Genomic DNA, 27,203 nt, shown 5'->3' with positions numbered 1-27,203 from the left:
ATAAGTACTTTACAAGAAAAAGTATTAAAAAATATAAAATAATTGGTAATTTTATTTTTTAGTTTTAAATAAATTCAAATATAAACTCAGTGTTATACTGGCTTGTTATTGGTTGATTGATAAACACGTTCTTTCTTTTAATGTTCATTGACCTTTCATTAATCAACACATGTGGAACCAGTATAATATTGACTTTAGATTATTTATTTGAAATTTTAAACAAATTAAATTATACTAAAAAAAGTAAATAAATGAAATACAATTTATCACTAATCAGTAATAAATATAAAATAATTTGTTTACAATTGACTAAAACATTTTTTTTATTTATTAATTACTAATAATACTTGATTTAAGCATTATTTATTATATAAAAATATATATTATTGCTTGATCCCCCAGTTTGATATCACACTAAAATGTAAATTATTTAATTAATGCTTCAATAATTAATTGGGTACTTAATATTAGTTACAATAATGTACACAACATAAAAAAACAGATAGTAAAAGCATTTGGTATTTGATCAGTATTAATATTTGCACATAAGTTTTCATTTACAAAACGTTTATTAACTTTTTATAAATAATACAACTATTCATTTAACTTTATTGGACCACATTTACATTAAAATATAGATGTATAAAATAATCTTGATCAGCACATAAATTACATTAGAAAAGAACTCAATTTAATGTGTTTTTAAATATTTTTAAAAGTAATTCAGTCAATAAGATACTCATTAAAATAAAGACATTAAAACCCTCTATAAAACTAATTTAAAGAATACAGAATTAGGACATAATTTATCAATATGTTATGGCATTTCAAATAAGAAACACATTATGAAATTACTATCATTATTTTGGAATATTTAAATATTATTTTGCATAACAGCATAGCATTTATACCTAGTATAAAAGATCAATTATTTCAAATAAACAATAATTCAAACAAAATATTCAGAAACTGATTGGAATTTAAATAAAAAATAATACTGTCATTAGGTTTAGTTCAATCAGTCTTAAATTTTTGTAAAAGTAAATGTGGTTAAAAATTATTGATGAGTTTTAAGTTTTTAGTTTTAAAAAAAAACTTTTCTAGAGAAATAAAAAATTGAGATCAAATTGTTATAGAGCTAAATTAAACATAAAATTTATCAGTCTGTAAAAGACAATTAAACACTTTTCAATTTTAGAATAAAGTAGTGGTCATACTGACCAGTTCATAAGTCAAGTCATGGTAAAAAATACACAAATTTACAAAATAATACACAAAACATTTTAAATTAAACACGGACGGATTGGTAAAGATGGCACTCACTAGAAGAAATTAAACAAACGATGAAAATCCTGGAAGTGGAGCTCTTGATCTGGCCATGTTATTCATTATAATTTGGCCACCATTAAGGCTCATCACAGCACTTCCTTCAGGTTCCGAATCTGTATAACTAGAATAGTTTCTAACAGGCTTTTGCCGTTTCCATGACTGTCTTAAAGAATCATTGACATTGGCATAGTGGTTAACAAACGAATGAGGATCTGATCGCACACTTTCATTCTCACTTTCTGATCCCTATAATTTTAATAAATAGCAACAATTAATAACAAATAACTTTAAAATGTATATAAATTATATAATTTAATTATTATAATTATAATATTTATTATACCTGAGAGTCTGTTGAACTGATTTCTGAAGGTTTTTCAGTAACTGAACTATCGTCTGGATTTTCATCATAACCTTTAACACTGTCATCATCACTATGATAAGGAACACTAGCTGGAGATGGCCTAGGTGGAGATTTTCCTAAAGTTCCGATTGGTGGTTTCCGTCTGTGCAGTGAATGGTGTAAAGTATTATGAATGGACATCCGCCCAAGAGAATTGTTGTTAGACATTCTGGTTCTATGAAGTTCCATAGCCAATTGCTGTCGATCGTCAATATCCATAACCATAGATTCTTCTAAGGTTTTTTGTGCTTCTTCTAAATATAAGCATTTTAAGTAAAAATCAAGAGGGTTTATAATACAATGAATAAATTAATTAAAATTAACTTACGTTTATATTTGTAACTTTTACTTTTAACACATAGTATAGCAATAACCATAATAAGTATAACTAGTGATGCAGCAGCCAAAGCTACCATAAACCATGTCTGTCTATAGAATGGCTTCATTTGTAAGTAACCATACTCCAAGTATAATTTTGATGGAGTTAAAACCTATATTTTATAATGATCATAATATAAATATTATATATAATAAACACATAACAATTTTAAATAATAGTTTGTAATATTTTGTGTACATACCACATCATCTGAATAGGCTGGATAACTAATACCAAACTCGTTATGAGCTACGATTCTAAACAAATATGAAGTTGATGGTAGCAAACTTTGATAAGACACTGAAAATTCATCTAATGGTCCACTATTACTTTTTGTGACTGTTGTCCAACGTGTGTCATCTAAAAATAATACAAATCAAAAATAAGAAACTACACAATTTAACATATTAATTAAGCATAGTGCATAACACACGTGCCAACTAAATGACTAAATGATTTAAAAATACTTATAACACATTTATGATTAATGCAATACATTAAGATCCGTATTAAAAATGTAAGCATTTATCAAACACTTATTATACATGGATTACAATGTTATATTATGTTATGAACTCAGAATTTACGTTAAAAAGGAAAACATGAAATGCTTAGAATTGTAGGAACATAATTAATATTTTGCAGTTAACATGATATATTTTTATACAACTTGAAGTATACAAACATAATATTATACATGTATTATTGATTTATTATTGTGTATGAAGTATTATTAATAGTTAAGTATAAAAAGCAGAAGTTTTAGTTAACAAAAATTAATAACAGCGCAACATTTTCTTTTATTGTGATTAGTGTATGGTATATTTATTAATCTATTAATATTCATGATGGCAAAATATCATGATCAATATATGTTCAGTTTTTTCAAATATTCTTTTATTAAGAGGATGTCGCACCCGCACGTGTTGTCTTCATCTTATACATGTACGTCAAAGTACATTTTTGTTTGCTAGTTTCAATAGTGTGATTTTAGTTCTGATATTAGAGTGAATAGAAATATTACACAACTTTTAGGTAAGAACATTATCTGAGTTTTCAAGTTAGTTTTTTACAATATTTTATTTTTTAAATGAGTTTATAAAAAACATTAAATATTTCAAAATGTTCAAATTCACTAAAAATTAAAATATCACTAAATATTCACTCTAATGTAAAAACTAAAAGCACACTGTTGAAACTAGCAAACTGAAATGTATTATGTCATGTGTAAAAGGAAGACAACACATTAACAATGTGTTAAATTATTTAAAAGTGAATAGGTATTGTCAAAGTATAATTATTGGGAGGTTTCTTTATTGTGTCACTTACCACAAAATCTTTTATTATGTACACTAATTTTTCAAAATTGTACAGATTGTGGAAATAAACATTTAGTTAAAAAAGAAAAAAATACTATTAAAGAGAAAATTAAACATATAATGAATTGTATAATAAAAATTTTATTTTATTTTAAAATTTATTTTGACTAACATTCTAACCAAAATTGAGTTAAACAAAAATGTATCAACAATGAAATTGTTCCCCAAATCAAACACAAAAGCGATATAATACATAATAACATTCACATCAAAAACTTTTTAAACAAACTTACAATGTTCCCAGTCTTGTGTGGCTAAATAGTAAATAAAATATCAAAAAACAAAAAACAGTTTAAGAATATTGCTTTACTCAGATTTTTTATTTTATTAAACTAGCAAAATAATTTAGACTATTAAATATATATATGTTATAGTAAATGTTGTTAAATAGAAATTAACGTTATTGACTAAATGTACAGGTAATTATTTTTTAAGATTTACTGTTAAACATTTTAACTCCGCAACACACACAATGTCTATTGTTGCAAATAGTCTTGGAATACCAGCACTCTTGAGTACTCGCAACAGAACTATTACTAGTTTCTTATTAAATACATTTTTGATTTCCTAATTTGTTCAATAAGATCACTAAAATCTTCATTAGACAAAAAAGAGTTATTATCATTCCGTTTTTTCATAAGGATATTTTTAATTTTTTTATTTTAAGTTGTACGAACAATTTGTATGTCAATAGCTATTTTAAATTGGTATATACGAGGAGTTGTACACATATTAAGGTATAATCAATTATATAATTTTTCGTTAGATACCTATGATATTTTTAATGTAACATAACAATGTTGAGCGACCATCATGTTATAATATGTATGTACGCCTATCTGTACTCGATAGAGTTTTATTAGTTAGTACCTACCGCAATTAATTCAGCAACCATCTTAACATTGCTGTTGAAAATTTATTTTATAAATTATTATAACCAACACTTCCCATTTCATATGATTAATAATATTATTCACTAGAAAATAACAATAATGCCCATGCCCACATTTCTAGGTAAATAACATTAATAACTGACGAATATCGCTATTTTCCGATATAACATAATTTACCATAACATATGTATATAATATATTTATATAAGTGTTTCTAAATATTACCTTTGCGTCTACTCTGTATGTAGTATCCAAGAATTGGTCCTTTTCCAGATGCCCCATTAGTCCATTTAAGTGCAACACTAGACACGGTTTTGACTAATGACAGGTCAAATGGACTCTTTGGTGAACCTGGTTGTGGTCCAGTGGTTACATTTCCTTTAATCGCAACTCCCAAATCTATAGTTTGAGCTCTGACTGAAAAAGTATAAGTCACTTCTTCTTCTAGAGGCTGAACAAGAAGCCATGTTTGATTTACTCTTTGTTTTACTTGTTTACTAAAACCTGTATGATGTTTATATTAATAAACTAAATATTCACTGTCAAAACAAACAATAGTTAAGTATGTTACTTACGTTCATTTTGTTCAGCTGTTTCGTATGTAATTATATAACCAAGGAGTTGGCCATTTTTCCGTTTTGGAGGTGTCCATGAAACTTTAAGACTGTTCATTGTTATTTCAGAAAATTGCAGATCAGTTGGTGGACCCGGTACTCCCTTTTTTGAAAAAAAAAAAAACAGTATAGAAAATAAGGGACTTACAATAGTAACATTATTTGTGATTGTACCTGATGAGTTCTAACAATAATAGGCGCAGACCTTGGTCCATCACCAGCCGGATTAAACGCAAGTATTTGAATTTTATACTCAGTGTATTTGTCCAAAAACACCAAGCTATGACTAATATAAGTGGCAGGAACAACTTCTGTTTCTTCTTCAACACGATGTTCATTTGGTGAATCGGTCACAATGTAAAATATCTATTAAAAAGAAATAAACAGTCAAAATAATTTTACAAACTTTAATTTTTGACCAAAAAACTACTTTGTATCCCAATAAATCTCCATTTTGTTGATTTTGTTGTGGATGTTCCCAGGACAATCGGACTTCTGTTGATGATATGGCAAATGCTGATACACTACGAGGTTCACCTGTAGGGACAGCTTCTCCAACATAGACAGGAATAGGCATTGAAGGTGGACCATTTCCTTGAGAATTAAACGGCACCACAATGATATCATAATTTCGGTCACGAACTAAATCTCCAATGATGAGAGTTTTTTCTGTTGTGCCCATAATCAATTGACTAGGTATTGTTTGCAATGCCATAGGAATGTCAGAAACAGGTTGGTACAAAACTTTATAGCCACCAGTTTGGGTATCACCGTTCCAATACTGAGTAGGTATAGGTTCCCAGGTGACACGCACACTAGTTGTTGTAATGGGTACAACTTGAACCTTACCAACTACACGACTTGGTGCTAAAAATAATTAAAATTAACTCAAAATTAATTTTAAGCAAAGAATTGTCTGAATATTTTTAATTGATTATTGATGACAACTTACATGTAGGTAAAGTTCTAACTTGAGGAGATTCATGACTATAGCTACTTGGACCAATATCATTTGTTGCTTGAATACGAAACCGATATAAAGTGAAAGGTAAGAGGTCTTGGATGGTATAAGAAGTAATGGATGGATCTATTCGTTCAGGTATAGTGGTCCAAGGACCAATTTCTTCAGATTTCTGTACTGTATAATATCTTAATGGAGCATAGCCATCTCGTCCTGGCGTCCAACTGAATGTGATTTGTGTGGCTTGGATCTGACTACGACTTATTTGAGGTGAAGAAGGAGCTTGTGGTATTTCCCGGTTGTTTGAAGAGAAAACAAGTGCAGACTGACTTTTACCCCAGCCTAACCGTGTTTGGGCTGTGACCCAAAACATATAGTACTGATCAGGTATAAGATCAATAGCTCTGTAAAAATAATATTACCATAATTATAATATATATATATGTATTATGTATACTTACATTATGATGAATAAAATTAATATTTTAAATTGCTATCTTAATTAAAACATTTTAAATTACCTAAATGTTCTGTCTGAAGCAGGAAATTCTTTGGAAAAATTGTAGCCCTCAGAACTATGTAATTGATAATTTATGCGATAAGCAAGAATTTCACCATTAGGATCAGCAGGGACATCCCAAATAACTCTAGCAGTGGTTGAAGTAACATCAGGAAAAGATACATTAGACGGGGCACCAGGTACTGTAAATTACAAAATGATACACTTTAAGTACATTTTTATAAATTATAAGTTTACATTAGTTTCTTTTATAAAAAAAAAATTATACTTGCCATCTTCAAAAGTTTGAACTCTAGTAATTGGAGTAGATAACACACCATCTCCTAACCGACTGTAAGCTAGAACTTGAATGCTATACTGAACAAATTTCTTTAACTCTGTTAACGTAGTTGTGAAAGTTGAATTTTTTGGAATATCTTTAATTTGTACAGGATATACAGCACGGCCACCTGGCTTATAGTAAACCTGTTCAAAATAATTTTTTTTTTTTAGACGACTGAACAATATAAATAAAATATTTTAATTTACTTTAAATCCTTCAATGATTCCATTTCGATGATCAGAAGGTACATCACCCCAACTAACCACAATCGTTGTAGAAGATGTTGCATTTGCAACAACATTTATGGGCCCCATTGATGGCACTATAAATTAAAAATAATGCAATTGTTAATTTACATGTAAAAATTTACTATTTTTTTTTCTAATGTTACCTGATTCTCTTGTACGTTCAAAAGCTGATGGACTAGGGCCAGATGATCCAACATCATTAAACGCATTCATAGTTACATCATATTGAGTAAATTTTTGTAAAGAGTCCAAAACGAATGAATTTGAGGTAATATCTTCAATTGTGACAGTATATACAACACTAGTATTAAATAATCTATAAGTTATATTATAACCTTTTCCATTTCCGAACCATTCACTTTGTTGCAAAGGCTAAATAATAAATAAGGTACTGTTAAAAATTATTCATAAATTAGAATTTAAGATTCTTTCTAATACTTACAATCCAACGGACACGAAGTTCAGTCGAAGACATTGCGCGTACAGTGACATTATAAGGGGGATGAGCTGGAGGTGCTTGAATAGTTTGAAAATCTTTAGTGGGGTCTGAAGGTTCTGAAGCACCAACTACATTCCATGCAGTGATTCTTAAACGGTATAATGTGTAAGGAACTAATTGAAGAACTTTGAGTGTAGTTGCTTCAGGACTACTTTCTTCATGTACAGTAAACCAAGTTGTATTCCTTGCAGTTTGTGCCTAATTAACACAAAATAAAACATTTTAAAATAAAATAATCATTTCATGATTAAGGATAAAATGCAATTATTAATTAACATACTTCTACAACCCATTTAGTGATGGAAGAATTTCCATCAAACCCTGGTGTAAATTGGAGCACAACTGAAAAAGGCTCAATATTTGTGATAGCCAACTTAGTAGGTGGATTGGGCAAAACCGGTTCAATACCAGACTGTATTGTGGCTATTCTACTAGGACCAGGACCAACTTTTGTCCAAGCGAATACTTCAAATTTATAATGGGTAGTGGCTTGTAATTGGTCTATTACAATACTGGTGATGTCTGAGGTGACGTTTACCAAGTGTGTAGTTTCTGGTCGATCACGTATGGAATAAGACACAGTAAAGCCAATCAAATGACCATTAGTATGCAATGGTGAAGACCAAACAACATTTACAGATCGATCTGATACATCTTCAAAGTGGAGACTACCAACTAAATCGGGAACTAAAAAATAAAAATTAAATTAAATTATTAAAATTATTTTGGATATGTAGTTTATAGATATAAAAATAATAAAAATAAATAAATAGTTTTTAAATTTTCAATAACTAATTGTACAATTATTTAAATTAAATTAATAGTTAGGATTATGAATGTTGTATTTTTATTAAACACTAAGTTGATACCATTAATTTATATTTATATTAAATATATTATATTTAAATTGTAGAAATATTCTTTTATTAAAATACATTAAAATATAATTAATTTAATTTAATATTTAATAAATACCATCTTCATGTGTAACAACTAATGATGGACTACTGATTGGACCATCACCAGGATCAGTGAAACATAACACCGTTACATTATAAGCAGTAAATTTCTTAAGATTCAAAAATGTTGTGGTCTGCTGAGCAAGTGGATCAAATAAACTAGGAGCAACTGTCATTTCATGTTCTACTCGTTCTCCTACAAACATTGAAATTGTAATATGATAAAAAAATTTTATTGATAGTAGAAAAATGTAATATAAAAGAGAAAAAAAAGTAATTTAATTATTAAATCAATAATTATTTTTGACTTTAAATTACCAATCCATGCTTGAAGTTTGTAGCCTTGATTAATGCCATTTATTTTTTGTGGATCTGGAGGTTTCCACCAAACTTGAACTGAAGTACTATTTATTGGTCTAGCAATTACATCGATTGGAGCTGCTTCTGGAACTGTAACAAAAATTAAAAAACAATTTTTAAATAAATAAAAAAAAAAAAATATATCATATGACTATTTAAGTTAACTGTTGAATAATTTAAATAGATTACAATAATTAATAATACAGAAATACCTTACAAAATGATAGAAAAAATAAAAAAACTAACCTCCTTCTTTAGTTTTTATTCTTATACTATCACTATAAACTCCAACTCCTTTATTATTGTAGGAAGCTACTTGAAGCACATAGTCTTTCCATGTAATTAGATCTTGAATTAAATAATAATGCTGAGCCTGAAAAAGTTGTAAACCAATGTAAAATATAAGTTGACATCTTTTTAATATTTATTTACAAATTATAGAACATGACTAATTTTATATTTTTAAACAAAAATTAAAACAAATAATAAAACTTAAAAGACTCACTCCGCTAGTAATATTATGATCAGTCCATGGACTATTAATATAACCATGTAATCTATATCTTATAATATATCCAAGAATTTGACCATTATGATGTTCTTCTAAAGGAGGTTGCCATTGAGTAATGATTTCTGAATTTGATCTAGCTGACCCAACAAACCCTAAAGGTGGTCCAGATGGAGCTAAAAGAAAGACGATATTAAAATATTTAGTTCTACTATATTGTTTAATTAATCAAACCTTGTTGTGGCAATGTAACAAAATTGCTTGGTTGTGAAGGTGTTCCTTCACCAATTGCATTCATAGCACTGATTCTAAATTGATAAGTATTAGCAGCTTTCAAATTTTCCAAAACCACATATCGAGAATTTGCAGATATATTAGTAAGCTCAGTAACCCAATCAACAAGTGGATCTAATAATGATTGAGTTTCTAAAATTTTTTTTAAATATTTAGTTTATAGTATAATAAAGATAAACATACACATTATTTATTTATCAATGCTTACCAATTTGTCGTTTTTGTACAATATATTTTAATATAGGACTATTTCCATCGAAACCCACAGTCCAAGAAACATTTACAGATCTGGGTCCAACACGTTCAGCCTGAGCAACATTTGGAGGATAAGGTAATTCAAGTATACTTAAATGTGCATGTCTTCTCTCATTGCCTCCAGGAGATGAAACTGAACAAGTGTAGACACCAGCATCACCAGCACGTACAACTCCAATTTCTAAAGTACCATCAGCAGAAACTTTTATTCTTGAATTTCCCGCTCCAAGACTCCTAGTAAATTATACAGAATGAATAAAATCAAAAAGGCTCTACACATTAAGAATTATACACATACTTATTATTATGAAACCAATCAATTTGATAAAGCACAGAAGGATCACTAGACACTTTACATTTCATAATAGAATTTTGTCCTAATAAAACTCTAGTATCCGTGGGTGGTTCAACAATGGTAGTTTTGCCTAAAAAAAATAATTAGGTTAGTAATAATATTTAAAGAAAATATTTTTTTATTAAGTGAAATTTCATTTTGATTAAATTAAAATTCCCATATTTGTTTCTTTAGTTTTCTAATTTCATATTATTGTCTTAACACTAGATTTGTAAATATAAGATCTAATACCTAGAACTTTAATATAAGCATGCATTTCCACAGTGCCAGCTTCATTCGATCTAATGCAAGAATATTTTCCAGTGTCTTGAACTTTTGTGGATGATATAAATAAATCTCCTGTATCTAAAATGCGAATCCTCTCATTCAACGGTAAAAATGAATCTAAAACAGAAGAAAAAAATTATATTTTTATTATTTAAAATTTTTTTAAATCATAAAACCATACCACCAAAAATCCAAGTTGTATTTGGTTTGGGTGCACCAATAACTCTACAAGACAATATAACTTCATTTCCTTCTAGAACTGTAGAATTTTGTGGTTCATTTTCAATAATTGGGCCAGTAGCTGTAAAATGAAGCATAATAAAATAAACATATTATAAAGCAAGTGTTACATTACACAATAAATTACGTTTGCTCAAACTTTTTATTATTTGTGATTTGTTTACTAAAATGCATAATATATTTGAGATACAAAAACCAGGTTTGGATTTTGTGGCATCTTTTTTATTTTTATTTTTTTTGCTTCAAAATCCAAACTCTATATTGTAATTACAGTTCTAGTAAAATGTCTAAAAATAAATTAAAGAGCGCAAGGTTAATTAAATGCAGTAGCATAGCCAAAGGCCGAGGGAATAACAGTTCTTCCCGAAATTTCGGGCAAAATTATCAATGATTTCAAGTGTTCAGTTAACCTTATTATAACACATAACTATGTATTAAAATTGTAATTTGTGTAAAGGCTGCTGCAAGTTTAAAATGCTTTAGCATAACAAACTTATAAGAAATGGGAATCTATAGTTAGCCTCCCCAATATAACAATTAATCATCAACTCCCTGCGAAGTAAATTCTGGCTGTCACAGTAACGGTGTGCAAACAAAACTATAGAATATAGCTTTACTAAAATAAAAATAAAAATACGGCATTGGAATGGTTTGTATACCTAAACACTTCACCATTCCCAAAATTTACATTTCAAACGTACATAGTTTGTTTAACTCTGTGTCTACGAGTATAATATGCGTATATAATAGTGCAAAGTGCAGTGCTAAAACATAATATTTCTATTGTGGCTACATCTCACATATAACCACGTGTGTCTAAAGCAAAACCTTACGAGGTAAATTTTTTCGGGCACTTGGGTGTTGCCATGGCATCATTCTGTACACAGAGGCTCTCGTCCAGCGTTTAGAACGTCCTACATTAACCATAAAAGTATTTACATTTTGTACATTGTTCAACAAATGATATTATGTATAATATGCACCAAATCTGTATAAAAGAGTGACTTGTGTAATGTATCTATAAAAATCAGAAATCTACAGCAATTTAAATATTTAGATTCGTGATTTTCTTTCTCGGGTTTTTATTTTCATGTCACATAAAACGATAAAACAGATCCGTCAGATCCAATTCTTTTTATTATTTTATTTCAATACAATACCTAGAACTTTTTTAGATTAGTCAACGTAAAAACCATTACTATAGATATACTTTTATTTTTGACTCGGGTAATCAAATCATGATTTCATGCTTCCCCGGAGACGATAATTTTATTGGATTTATAAACAGAATTTTGATGACTGTAGTATTTAAGTTTTTTATTTTTACAGTCTAGATACGTTAACGAACAAAACATTTTCCCACAAAACTGAAACGAATCGAGCTATCTAGGAATAGTTGTTAAGTGATATCTGCAGAGATCAATTTTTTTAGTTAATTGGAACGGATAATTACTTCGATTATTCATCATAATAACTAGTATATAGATATTATTTTAACCTATATTAAATTATTAATTTGTGAATTATACATGTATAAGAACCTTAATGTTTTTTAAGTTTTAATTAATTTCTACAGTTATAGTTAATTGTTGTAACTTATAATTCTATAAAATTCGCTTAGTAAAAAAAAAAACATTATTCTTAACTAACCTAATTTCAATAGACAAATATAAAAACACGAAGACGGAATTTTTCTTAGTAGTTACACTTACTTTTGACTTTCAACCATGTACTAATAGAATCTGATCCAGCTTCGTTTTCTGCTTCACATTGAAACATACCAGAATCTTCGATGTTCAATTTCTTTATTACTAAAGTACCATCTTCTTCAATCGTGTACCTATTACAAAAAAAATCGTAATATTTATTCATAAAAATTACAACTGTTATATTAACTGTTTAGGATAGAAATATTCAAACATTCACTTAAATATATTATTACCTATTGTTTTGACTTATTGTCTCTGCGTTACGATACCAAGTTATTTTTGGCTGTGGCACCCCAATGGTGTCACAACTTATTCTGACGGTAGACCCGTATTCGCCAAGGGTTTCCATCCTCAAATTACCAACAAATGTTGGAGGTTCTGCAAATAACGTGTTTTTATAAAACTCTCATAAGATAAAGCGCATTTATCACATTTTTAACTAACCCAAGACAAAAATATCAGCATCTGCAGAAATAGGAGCATATCCACCTGATACAAATCTAACTTGACAAGTATACCGACCGGTATAAGTCAATTTAGCATTGATAAGTGATAAAGTTCTGTTCCACGGATCATTGTAAATATAATCAACGCCATTAGTATTTTCTATCGGTATGTCGTCTTTGAACCACATGGTTCCTAATTCGTGTAAGGGCCTTGCATTGGCTATACATTGGAGCTCGGTAGTTTTATGACCTTTAATTATATGTTTTCCTTTAGGTTTAACAACAAAATAAGGAGCAATTTCTCCAGACTGAGAGCCTCCTATGGTGTTGATTCTTAAATATTGACTAAATTCATCTTTTCCTAGTAGAGGATTTGTTGCTCTCACCCTAAAACATGTTTTAAAATAGTTTTTATTATTAATGGTAAGTATAGCTAGGTATAGTTATTAGTGTAACGTTACGTAATTAAAGAAATTAAAGTGAATATTATGAACACACATAATAGTGTGTACTGTAAAAGTGTACGGACCAATAAAAACTTAATTAGCACTCGTATATTATCTCCATTGTTACACAAATTTAAAACAATAATAAAAAGGAAAAGGAAAATATAAATTCTCTCGATATTAATGTAAAAATAATTTTATGATATTTTCAATTGACCTGTATGCTTTTTGGTCGCCGTCAGAAGCTGATAAAACCACTAATTGATGGGTCTCTGCAACTGAAGCATATTTTATATCGTATAGCTGAGTGCCGTCATCAGTTAACCACTGTACCATAGGTGGTGGGTAGCTTTTAATTGGCGGACAATCCAAAATTGCTGCTTGACCTCTTTCAACTCTAACTATTGGATCGGTAACTTCCATGAAATTTCCCATATCTAAGATTAAAACGCAGTACAATTAATTTAATACATTGACTTAAAAATATACTAACAATATATTATAACAAAAATAAAAAATAAATCTAAATGTACACAGTAAAACATTGTGATTATTATAATAATATACTAAACGATTATAAATATACTTTGATCATACATATTTTTATTCTATAAAAAGAATAGTTAAGCTTTACTAATGTAATTAAAACTTTTAATAAGTCGATAAATTATTTTTTAATACCGTATTTAGGTAATTAGAACATTTTTTAGTTCACGATAAGCCCATTTTCGTATACAAAATAAAAAAATAAATGTACAACTCTAATATATATAGGTAGTCAATAGTCATTCAAGCGGCACCTAACAATAATTGAATGATTATTATTTTGACTTATTGATTTTACTCAACATTCATTATCTTTTTTTTTGTAAAACCATCATATTATATGAATGTAACAAATCAAATTAAGTTTATATAATATGTATTTATATTTTATATGTATGTTTGCTAATAATATAATAAAAAATCTATCACTAACTATAAAACGATATATTGTTTACTGGTAGAAAAAATTAAAAACGTTTTTGTTATAATACTAAAATATGTTGAATTATTGTAATTTTCTAGCAATTCATAAAAATAAAATTATCGTACTGCCGTTGATTTCATAATAGACAACAAAATCAATAGCATCTATTAATTTATTGTTAACTTATATACTATTTTGAATATACAGAAGCTAGCAGAAATAATAGAAGTCGCGATGTATTGTAGTATTAACAATACCGTATCGTATATAAACCTTTCAACATACAAAATATATTAAATCAATAATGGTTTCGTAAAAATTACATATGAAAGTAAAGTTAATTTAAAAACAAAATATTTGAAAACTTCCTAAGTATTAACCTATAATACTGGTATACGATGATTGATATAAATTATTAAATTTGAGAAATATAAATAGTATAGGTATATACTGAATTAAATATATAACAAATAAGTCAACTTTAATTTTTAGTTTCTTTTGTTTCTCACGAGCTGATAAAAGAGAAACTAAAAAATAAATTCGCACAAGATCACAAGACAAGTATTGTTTTAACTATCCTTGTAAGTTTAGTGTGAATTTGAATACAAATTTCTAAATAATTGCATTTAAAAATAAAGAAAGGAAACATATATAAACTATTATATCGAGTAATGACTAGAGTTATTTAATTCAGTAAACAAAATGAATTAAGAGTAACACTTTCTCAACAATATTTATATGCACTTGAAACAATTTCCAGCATTCCAGTATACAAACATATACAGTTATTGTTCATTCAAAATAAAACTACTTGAATTATAATAAAATAGTAGCACTATATCGTGATGATGCTAAATAGAATTAACTTACACGCAATGTTTATTTCAATTTTTTGAGATAGAATCGATCCAACTTCATTTTTTGCTATACATTGATAAGTTCCTCCATCATCGTGTTTTAAATTTAAAAGACGGAAAGACTGATATTCAGATGAAAAATCTCCCACTTCTTTTCCATCTTTGTACCATTTGTAAACTGGAGCCGGAAAGCCTGTAAAATAAATAAAGATATGATTATTCATCGTTTATTTAATTTAAGTGAACAAATTATTTAATGGTAAAAATCAAATTTTTTATATTTCAGTTATTTGGTGGCCAAACCTAATATATTCATACATTTAAGATTAAAAAAAAACGACAGTGTTTCTTCTATTCATAAATGTTCACACTTAAAATAATGTATTGCGTAAAATAACTTTTATTGTTAAGAAAAAAAGAAAATACTTGTTCGGTTGTATAGTAAATTTTAGCATTGAGTAGGTTACTACATAGGTGTAATAAATTTAAATTGAATTATAAGCCATTGTATAAGATAAAAATTCCTTATGTAGAGTTTGTCAGTATCTATTCAGGGTTATTATTATAATGTTACAATACCCTCCTCTCACTGGTATTGTCTTGTCCTAGTGGTATACATTAGCACCCCTAGTCCTTTCTCTTAGTTATGCTGATTATTAATTAAACAAGTGTAAACAGTATTTTTTATTTTGTATATTTTATAAGTATACATTACATCGTATTAAATATATTTGATGATATAGGATATTTCTAGCTAAACAATTTTTAAAGTATCACAAAAAAAAAATTGATTAATTTTAAAGTAAGATCGTGATAATTTTACTAAGTATATTCATTTATAAAAGATATTTCTTATAAATGTAAAAATCTTATTTTTAGAGAAATTCGTATTTATTAAATGTGGTTATAATAGCACACTTGTATAAATAGGATTATAAGAATACAACTCATTTCTTAAATTCAACTACATATAAGCTACTTTAAAAAACTATGTAAATCTTACTATTTATTCATACCAAAGAAATGGATCACTTAAAAAATACTGCCATTAAAACACAAAAACAGTTATTTTGAAGGGTTTAATTTTTTTTTTATATCTTTGAATAAGCCAGTTTACCTAATATTTTGAAACGGAAGTAAGTACATAATTCTAATTTTAACCATATTAAAAACTAAATATAGTCACGGAGGTAGCTGCAAATTTAAATATTGTATTTTATGTTAATTCATAATAACCAGTAATAACTAATAAAGGTAGTAAGGTGTATTACGTGGTATTGAAAATGCTAGTTTTCAAGAGGAGTAATAACCTGAAGTGAGTCTAATATTGTTCAAGGTTAAAGTACTTTTCATCATCATATTATGTACAAACTGGGTTGTTCACTGTAAAACGAGATGGATAACGTGGGCATCCTTTTCTTAGAATGTAACGAGACGAGTTTCATTGCAAGTGATGCCACTTTTTTTTATTCCTTCGTCATCGATGTTACGTATAGAAATATACAACAAACATACAATATTATTATAGGTACATATTTACGGTGAATCGAAATTAAAAATGCATTTCTTAAAAAAAAAATTTCGTAGTATTGTGTATTTAAATATTTAATAAATATGTCAACGATATGTGTAGTATATGATATTTTTTGAAAAAAAGAAATAATAAATTATTGCTTTTAAAAAATAAGAATAAAACCGCTATATATGAAATAATATCAGATTATGGGAGAAAATTATGTAATCAAAATTCAAGAAGTATAAAATGATTAAGTACCATCTATATTCTATATTATATTAAACGTTGATATTTATATGTGATTAAATTTGAATGGATTTATCCATAAATATATTTATTAATTATTATGTGTGTTAGACGTTAGTATATTAAATTTATATTTATGGACTTTTTAAATCCATAATTAAGCAACTTAACGGTTATTTAAAACTGATGTTTTGAGAACTCAATCTCTCAAATGCATCTACTCACATCTAATTTGGAAATAAATTGGAAACTAAAGAAGAATAAAATGAAAATAATTTTATCTCGAAAATTGATCATATGGTAATAACAAAAATAACATAATATAGAAAAATTTATAAAAATTCGTCGTTCTGCTTAATAGGATTTAATACTTAAAATACAATAACAGTATACAGTATTGATAAAATAAAATAAATTGCGATGTACTTAAATAAAAAATTGTGTGTATTCGAGTATGTACTTTAATAATTTATATTCATAAATTATAGAAGCAGTTAAAAGTATAGACAATTTAGTCATTAGGAATACTGTATTGAAATCGGGTCTAGGAAATTACGTCCGCGAAAATTTGTGTACCTACATTTTTAAAGTGGTGAATTGAGTCCTGTCGAATAAAAATAGTAGATAATAGTTGAGAAAAGTCGTTGAGGATCCAATTTACCGATCCCGTTTCAATTCTCATATTTCCGCTTGCAATATGCAGTACCCTATTATGAACTAGTAGTTGATGTCTGTTATAATAAAAGTAAACTGTTATCTTCAGATATTCTCTATAACATTATGTGCTAACATATGAAATCTAAATAGTAAACTATTTAAGAACATTGCAGTTTTTATAAATATTATAGGTAAAGTAAAATTATAAAATTATTAATTTTTGTAATAATTAACACATTCCTACAATAATAATGATAATCATTATTATTTTTTTTTTTTTTAATGTTCATTGTCTGTACCAGCTGATGTATTTTTTCTAACGTGCATATTAGGGCTTGAATAACAAAATTTCTCATGCTATAGTTCAATTTCATTGTCAAGGATACACTTATATCTCACGCTAAGAATAAAACCTCGCAATTAACCAGTCCGATAATCATATATAATAGCATATAAAAACATTCAAGTAATACTATGTAAAATTGTTTGGTTAAAAACTATTTTTTACACAACAGGACATGTGAATGATCGGTGATGCAGACATGCCATGTATTCATGAATTTAATAAATTATTTCACAAGATAAAAGTTGTTTTACACGATACATAAATTTATGCCTAAGGGTCCTATAATAAGGTTTATAATTAAATACTTGTTCTGTAATAGGTAAATAAAATTCAAACATTTCAAAATTAATTCTGAACAATTTTTTCAATTTATAAAATCCAAATCAAGTACAATGTTAGGTTTTGTTAATACGATATGCTGATATTAAATTAATTTAATCTGGACATGTGGTTATTAAAAATATGCTACATCTAATATATTATCGGTAATGTTCCTGCATGTACTTAGTTTAAACTTTTATAATGTTATTTAAGTTATATTTAATACATTGTATTAATACTCTACGAACAAATTGTTAAAATTGTTTTCGTAAATGAATAATATACATATATATATGTCAGAATACCGCAATCCATTACAGTGGATAAATGTCTGCAATATTTTATTTTTTACTGATGTATAAGTTACTAATTCTAATTAAATCACCATAGTTTAATAAATATATTTTTCGATTATTTTTATAAAATGTTTTTACTTATTTCATGCATAACACTAATCAGGTAATTATTACCTAATACAATAAAATCAGAGTGTACCTATAAAACCTTAGTACCAATGCCTCAGTTAGTTAGCATGGTTAGCGTGTAACGTGTAATGTATAACAATTACTATACTGTAGACAAGAAGTATAAAAATACCTTGATGGATGATAGAAGCAGGACTACGTGAGTAACGTAATAATTATTAAAGGAAAAATACTATTCCATAATAATATATCCAAGAAACGCGATCGGCAGTGGCAATGTGTTTTTATAAGTAACACAAGAAAGATAAACTATACGTTAGACTGAACTATAACCGACATAACAGACGGGCAGGAAATACCAACCGAGGGTCGGGTGAGAAAAAAAAAGACGTGCTGACAAATTTTTGAAGAGGGGCTTTGGTTCTTCCTGTTAAATAAATAAGTGGAGTGGTCTGTGGATATTAAGTTACAATATGACGCCATTGTTTTAGAAAAGCAAAATCCTCAACCCGCAGTTTGCATCATCAACGATCGTGATCAAGAGCCCAATTTATTGTAGTCGGATGACTTTATCTACTACTTTTTAAACCTAAAATATCACATGCATAAAATTAGCGAAAACTTGATAAAACCACTAAAATATTATAATAACTGTTATTGAGACCAGAATATAAATAATAATAATAATAATATTTATTAATAAGTGGATACGAGTATATATTATTATGTGTTCAGATTTTCTTGACTGCTTAACTAAGTATTAATTTATTATTAAAGAATACTGTTTAAATTATTTGAATAATAATATTAGTCATTTTAACGCTTCTTACAGTATCTAATTAAAATGTAAAATGAAAAATGTCTACAATACAAAAGGTACCTAATAAGATTAATATTTATGTATTAAACATAAATACTAATATTATTATATATTTAAACAAAGTCTAAAAATCTTAACCAATCATACAATATAATTTTTATTAAAAATATTGAAATTATAAATTGTGACTAAATTATAACTGCTGAAATTACTCATAAAACAGAAAGTTTAAATCTTTAGATAGATATATGACAGATGTTATAACATCAAACTAAAATGTTTATGTGACACATTACCGTTTTTTTAAAACAAAAAAAAATAATCTTATAGATGGTAGTCGGTATGATATAACTATATCAGTAATAAGTACATAACATATGAGTACTAATGAAAAAAAGATTAAATAATATTTAAAGTCAAAGAATATAGATTATCCTATATGTTCGTTGTTTCTCATACCTACTTATCCGTTTTAAAATAATATACAATAACCTATACCTATACATATACGTTATAAAATAAACCGATAAAATACTACACGTACATTTACGATACGCTTCACGAATTATAGAACAAACGTACAACATGAGTTACCAGTAGAATTATAACAAACTAACCATGAAAATAAACAAGTAGATAGTAGCGCAACTATAGGATATATTTTCAGAAATGGTAATAAACTTATAAATAAATTACAGAAAATACCTAAATATGGAATTCACTACCTGATCGCTAGTGTTTGGAGAGTGAAAATTATAATTTATAATGAAATACGTTTTCTAAATAATAAAAAATTAAACAAAATACTTATTTTTTTAATTGACTTTTTTATTATTGAGAAGACACTACAGTTACATTTATTAAGCGTTACATAATACATTTATGATCAGTAGTTGATATTATTTAGTTTCGGTGGTTTTAATATTAGAGTCAATCAATTTATTAATATATTTAAAGGAAATAACATTTTCTCTGTAGATCTCTTAAAATATTATTTTTTACTTAATAACAAGTTAAAAGTTTGAAATTAAAAATAAATTTAAAAAAAAAACTAATAATATTGTTGCTTAAAAATTTTACAATATTCACTTAGGTAGTAGTTAACACTTTTATAAGACTAAAGAAATTAATTATGAACTGTTAAACGTACATTTTCAATGTTATAACAAGACTTGGATAATAGTGTAAAATTCTCCTAAATTATTTTTTTTTAAATTTATTATTAGGTAACAGTTAATAAAAAGATTTGTCATAACCACGAGTCATATATACACGGATGTAGCCTGTATGAAGTATCATACTATCTAAATTTCTTATACTTTCGTGGTTATACCATATCAAAATTGATGTGTCATTGTGACTCATCAACACGTAGTTAAAACTAGATACAATAATAATTGTACAATCGTCACTTATTGCAAAAAACGTTTGATGCATTTAATACTTTAATATAATATAATATTATTCCTCTAAAATTAATAATTTGTAATAAAAAAAAAAAAAAAAGTTTATATAAACGTCTAACTATAAATAATATATTATATTATTTATGCCAATAATATACCTTAATTAAGATTAGAATATTGATTTACAAATAGTTATCAATTATATAATTAGGGACCATAATGATATGTTATTAATAAATTATATATAGTTCGTATTACACTTAATGTCTTTAAAATAGGCAATTTTCCCTTTAATAGATCAAAGTTTGGTTTAGAGACCAATTAACTCACTAATTCAAATAAAACGGGAGTTTATTGGCTGTTGAATACGCTATTTATTTCAATTATAAAAATTTAATGTCCTGCAAATAAGTAATGTGCCTATCGAGCCCATGGCTTGACATGATCAATGGCTATATACTATACAACTATAATCTATGTGTTGTTTCAACAATACATAACATACAATTTGATTATTTTATATTATACAATAATTCATTAAAGTGTAAAATAATTTTAAAAAAAAATGTCATGACTACAGTGAGTCATTTTATAATAAAACTAGTTGATACTGTACGGCGTTGCCCGTAACAAATTAAATAATTTCATTAGATTAACCTATGTCTTAAAATTATATACAATCATAATGATTATTACAGAGTATATTATATTTTATAAATGTTAAGTTTAAAAAGAAAAATCCGACCACGAAAATTATTTTTCATTTTTACCCCTTATTTTTATATCGTTTAACCACCTTAGAACATGGATTTGAGAAAATACTTCCTTAGTAGGTATCTACGTCATAAAACAAAACTACGAACCAAATTTCAAATTTATATATAGAGATAGATGTAGTACTTACGTATCGATCTAACGAAATTTGTGCCACGGCATCGCGACACTTTTAAGGGTTGAATTTTGGGAAATATTTTCTTAGGGAGTCACGTGTGTTATGAAACAAAACTACTGACCAAGTTTTATACGCATAAATTCAGCGGGTCCGACTAGGTGATTTTTCCATTTTAACCCCTAGGGGTTAAAGTTTGAGAAATCCTCTTTTAATGGGCCTCTACATCATGAAACAAAATTACAGACCAAATATCATCTTTATAGCTTCAGAGATTCCAGGCTAGGCGTTGATGAATCAGTCAGTGAGGACTGGTTCACACACACACATACACATACAAACATTGAATTTAATAAAAAATATAAATATCGACTAATAGCATAAAAAGATTCGAAATATTTTGAATATGTTTTCATGCCTAGTAATTGCTAATATAAATTTCGGTGAAAATTTCAAGTCTCTAGGTGTATGCAGATCGTTATTTATTTTTGAGTTAGGTCTAGGTAGAATAAAAAAAAATTTATTTTATCTAAAAATTGATTTTGCGTTAAAAATCAATTTGTTACAAGTAACCAACCCCAAATGATAGTCGAACATTTTACTTTAAAGTCAAACAAAGTTTTTTTTTAAATTATTTAACATCACCCAAAAATTGGAATATATATAGGATAGGTCGAAAATTTTGATGATGTTTCGATGTATTTTGTATTACCTAATGGATAAACATTGATGTAATTTTTATCCAATTTTTATATTTTTTTCTAAATACAGCTATCTTTTGTAGGTATATAGATCTTCAGAGATATCCTCAGCAATACAAATTAATTTGAGAATGGCCGCTACTGCAGTCATTATGATATAATTGTATAGGTATATACATTTATATTTTGAAAAAGTCATTGAGCGAAACATATTGATTCACACTTCTCACTTCTCCAAGTCTCTCAATTCCAAAACTCATATATTTTGAAATAGATTGAGTTTATTTTCACACAAATCGGAAAAATTAATATTCTTATAAGTGATAATAGTATAAATAGTATAATACTCATGTCATAACAAACAATCGCTAAAATATTCAAGGTTGTATAACAGACGGATTCTTCTTGTTTATAATATATGATATTTTATTTTCTCAAAAACTACAGATAAATTTGTACGATTTTTCATTTTTAAATAAAATATAATATATGCCGAATTTATAATCAAAAGTTTTATACAAAACAAATTTTTACCCAAAAAAATCACGTGAAAAATTAGATCATTTAATTGGCAAACGTAAAAGTAGAAATACAGCTAAAAAGGTTTTAAGTTGATTTAAAAGTCGACCACGATAATTCTTTGTAATAAAATTACGTACTAATAATAAATACTGTCTGATTTAATGAACAAAACATATAATACTTAATCATACCAATTCGCGGTGTATAATTCACTATGCAAAGTTGAAAGTGGTTGGAAATTGCAATTGAAAAATACAAAAATAGTGAAATATAAATAAATATAATCCGTACGACTAAACCGAATTAAATACCTACTTATAAAAAATATTAAAATTATTTTAAGTATAGAGTATAGATGTTATAGTGTTAAAATTAAAATATTTTAAATACAAACTAATAATTGTAGGTAGGTATTTGTACTATTTATTCTTAATAGGAACCTTCTAGAATCATATTATTTTTTCACATATTACAAATGAAAAACAGCCAAACTTCTTGTAAAGTATATGAGATAATGAAAACCATCTCCTATTTTAATAAAATCCATTGAATAACTTTGAACGATTCTCCAAATGAAAATAAAATGGATTAAGTTTAAATGTAAATTGCATAGCTAAATATCGATTCCCGGTTGAAAAAAATTACCATCTTAAAAAGGTTGCAAATTACCTATTGACTATTATTAGTATTGGTTTAAAATCTAAAATCGTATTTTTTATAATATAGGTGTTATATAAATTATAATTATTGAAAATGTACTTTAAAATTTATTATCTATAAGTCACTTGTAAATTACTTAACTCGAGACTTAAATATACTTAAAATTTGTCTATAATATACTTCCCACATATTTTCTATTTTTATTTCTTATATAATATATCAAATACCGTAAAACTTAGGTTCGTGGATTTATCTACGAGTATGAGCATTGAGCGTACACCAAAACTACAGTATACACATTTTTGGTGAATAATCCTATTAAATCCTAGAAAGTTCCAAAATAATTTTTTAAATAGTAGACCCAAGATATTTTCAACCGTGTTAAGACTATAGGTAATAGACTGTAGTCTGTAATACAGTTTTCTGATAAAATCTGCAATCCAAATAAGTCAATATATTGACATTTATAACTCACAACATTTCTAAGTTTTTATAAACTACAATCATGTTTTTACAATTTTACAAATAAGAGTTAAAAGAAATATTTTTTAACTAATAATATTGATCTAACATGTTATGTAGTTTGTTATTCTTCAAACCATTCAAGTGATATAGAATATTGAACAACAAAAAGCTCCCCTAAATACTTTTTTCAGAAACCTTATTAATTAATATTCAATAGAATGATATAATATGGGTTGAATTACGTATTGTATAGATTTGTTATATTGCAATATTTAACAGGCGTATAATTATTATTTATGAGTTTATGGCTAAAGTAAGTAGCAGCTTATATTGTTTTAAATAATTATTATTTAGGTATATATTACAATTATTCTCAAAACATTTATAAAGAAATACTAATTAAATTGTCAATAAACATAACATTCAGAACATCAGAATTAGGTATTTATCGAGATATTTATACAATTTATTCACGTGAAAATTAATGTAAAAATAATTTTAATTCAAAATTTTTAAATTATGATATACTTATTAGGTACTTATAAGTTATATTATTGAAAAATTTAAATTTTGAATAAATTATTTTAAATATTTCTAAAGAGGTAGGTACCAACACAATCACCTACTATTATACAATAAGTACAACGTTTTTTGTTTTACAATATAACTTCATACCTCGTCTGATACTTTTTATATTTTTAAAATTAAAGGTTTGGGTATTAGATAGGTATAATAGTATAGAAACAGCCCTAATAAATAATAATTATCACTCTGATAATAATTATATACTACCTACTGCTATTTATGCTATATTAGTATAATTGCAAATAATGTGGTATATTGTACCTACCCATTTTATATTTTAAATTTTTATCATAAATAATAAAAAAACTAGTGAAAGTTAATAACTTAATTAACTAACAGAATGAACAACATGACACATCCTTATTAATTTAAGATTATACCAAATAGCCATAGGTAGTAAAATACCTAACATATAGGTAATACTTTGGGTAATTTTATTAATTTCTGATAAATAGAAACCGTATTAAGTTAAAAAAAATTGTTATCTTTATGATTTTTATCTTTTTTAATTGACAATGTTTTGTCTATAAAAATATAATATAGCTTATACATTTAAATTAACTAACAACAATAATATACCTATAACAACATAAACAAATTATACAATATTGCATGAATATGGAATTATGGAATTTAAAAATATGTAGGTTTAATCGATCTACAAATCGTACAAGTTTTACTTAGATTTACAACTATAGCATTTAACAATTTAATCCATGTGGGCTTAACGAGTATAATTTATGGAATAAAAGCATTAAATTTTGGATACCTATAAAATTAATTTTGGTAAATATGTTTAATAAAATTTGTTATATCAGGTATGAGGTAATTACAATTAAATTTCTAAGACAAATTTTGAAAAATCATTGTAAAAAAATATTAATAGGTAAAATAAATATGTTTGCGGTCAGTTACTGCTAAAGCAGTAATATCAATTTTATTTAATTCTGATTAAATGAGTTACTACTGCTATAGCAGTAATTTACAAATCCAACAAAATTGGTTATTACTGCTCATGCAGTACTATTTTCAATAGTATTAGATGGAAATTGAAATGTGACTGACCTGTTATGTTCAGTTGTATAATTGGACACAAATAAATAAATAACTATATTTTTATAATGCTAAAATATAATTACTTAGTACCTACTACTGCTATAGCAGTAATATAAAAGTGATTTTCTGAGGAAGGCACTTGAATAATATTAAAAAGCCAAGTGACCACGGACGTGTTAACAGTTCAATTGGTACTTTTATAGTTTTGTAATTAGATATTATTAAAACTACTCAAGTAATCTTTCTTTAAATAAATATTTTACATAGAGATTTGAGGAAGAGTTAATTTATTTAATGAAAATGGAGGCTATTTATTAGTTCTATAGACTGTAGGTACCTACAAACCAGAGAAAACATAAACCAAATTATAATAGTTGAATGGTATTTTATAATAACTTAGGTATTTGATTATTTCTAAATAAATTGTATGATTACTAACCAAGAGCTTGACATTGAATTATTTTAGTCTGTCCTTCGCCGATCACATTTTTAGTAGACGATGGCTGGGTAATGAACCGAGGAGCCTGATAAGACTCTATGAACATAAAACGACATAAACATTAAAAAGCAGTTTTGGGAATACGGCTGTTATAGGAACTTACGGCATTCACAACAAGTGATGGTGGACAGCAGCAAAACGACGGTGAAGGCAAGCGCGTAGGTCCTTTGCTTGCAGGAAAAAAGGTAATTTCTTTCTTCTTCTTCCATCGCAAGTCGGGCGCACGAGAAAATCGCGTCAATCACACGACGAAACAAACCAAATTTGTAACAATATCAACCGTGACGAAGAACGGACGAAACGGCGATTCGGAAAAATTCGACGACCACACTCGTAAGCACAACTTTCCGCGTTCTACCCACTGTCGGAATCGCGGCATCCGAGACGACTGTATCGGTATGTCATGCCACAAAGGCCAACGGCGACGGACACCTGTTGCGGCGTTTCAAAAGCCATCGCGCGCTCAACGGCCGTTTGCGCGATCTAACGGTTTTTGGACGATCGACGACGTCGTAACGAGCGGATGAGTTTATCAGTCACACCGATACGCGTGTAATAATAATAAAAACAAAAATATTAATAATAAACAACAACAATAATGGGCCGATAAAAATATCCAGTAGGTAGTATAACAATCACAGATGACGAGACGGTGACGACACGACACGGGTAGCGCAGCGGACGTAATAAAATAATATAATATATATAACGTTCCAGCGGTCGACTAAAGAATGCGGTCTTCCAGTGTATCGTGTTTAGTGCATTACAAACGCACACGAGCGTCGGGCACGGACGTACGCGCAAGCGCATAAACGCGAAACATGAAACAACGGTTCAGCTGCGGCGCAACTCGATCGTGATGGGGTCAGATACCTA

General features: G+C 27.2%; 1 protein-coding gene across 4 annotated transcripts; it reads right to left on the bottom strand.

Moving 5' to 3' along the window:
• Positions 1–1,091: 1,091 nt before the first annotated feature.
• On the bottom strand, positions 1,092–27,169 carry LOC114129163 (protein sidekick). Of its 4 annotated transcripts, XM_027993809.2 has the most exons (33): positions 26,431–27,169; positions 26,268–26,363; positions 15,227–15,406; positions 13,604–13,823; positions 12,939–13,327; positions 12,728–12,872; positions 12,498–12,625; positions 11,619–11,699; positions 10,727–10,846; positions 10,510–10,662; positions 10,222–10,348; positions 9,877–10,157; positions 9,609–9,800; positions 9,372–9,550; positions 9,113–9,239; positions 8,825–8,956; positions 8,523–8,702; positions 7,828–8,234; positions 7,491–7,745; positions 7,192–7,420; positions 7,007–7,122; positions 6,751–6,943; positions 6,480–6,660; positions 5,950–6,362; positions 5,428–5,864; positions 5,172–5,363; positions 4,959–5,100; positions 4,609–4,887; positions 3,724–3,744; positions 2,314–2,471; positions 2,061–2,223; positions 1,673–1,986; positions 1,092–1,575 (listed from the first exon to the last, which is right to left on the bottom strand). In XM_027993809.2, the coding sequence occupies exons 1-33, from the start codon at positions 26,534–26,536 to the stop codon at positions 1,333–1,335; spliced, it is 6,579 nt and encodes a 2,192-aa protein (XP_027849610.2). In that variant the 5' UTR covers positions 26,537–27,169; the 3' UTR covers positions 1,092–1,332. The 4 variants fall into 4 exon arrangements, with proteins under 4 accessions (XP_027849610.2, XP_027849612.2, XP_027849611.2 ...); XM_027993811.2 differs by lacking the exon at positions 11,619–11,699 and having other exon boundaries at positions 26,431–27,168; XM_027993810.2 differs by lacking the exon at positions 3,724–3,744 and having other exon boundaries at positions 26,431–27,167.
• Positions 27,170–27,203: the final 34 nt, after the last annotated feature.

This window comes from Aphis gossypii, chromosome 1, assembly GCF_020184175.1.
Source record: "Aphis gossypii isolate Hap1 chromosome 1, ASM2018417v2, whole genome shotgun sequence".
In the NCBI taxonomy this organism is placed as follows: domain Eukaryota; kingdom Metazoa; phylum Arthropoda; class Insecta; order Hemiptera; family Aphididae; genus Aphis; species Aphis gossypii.
The sequence above is the reverse complement of the archived record's forward strand: the minus strand, read 5'-3'. Positions and strand labels throughout refer to the sequence as shown.

Coding starts and splice junctions, on each gene's coding strand:
- LOC114129163 (XM_027993809.2), bottom strand. CDS start 26,536: ATGGAAGAAGAAGAAAGAAATTACCTTTTTTCCTGCAAGCAAAGGACC. Junction 9,551..9,608: donor TGTTACATTGCCACAACAAG/GTTTGATTAATT, acceptor TCTTTCTTTTAG/CTCCATCTGGACCACCTTTA. Junction 8,703..8,824: donor CAAACTTCAAGCATGGATTG/GTAATTTAAAGT, acceptor CAATGTTTGTAG/GAGAACGAGTAGAACATGAA.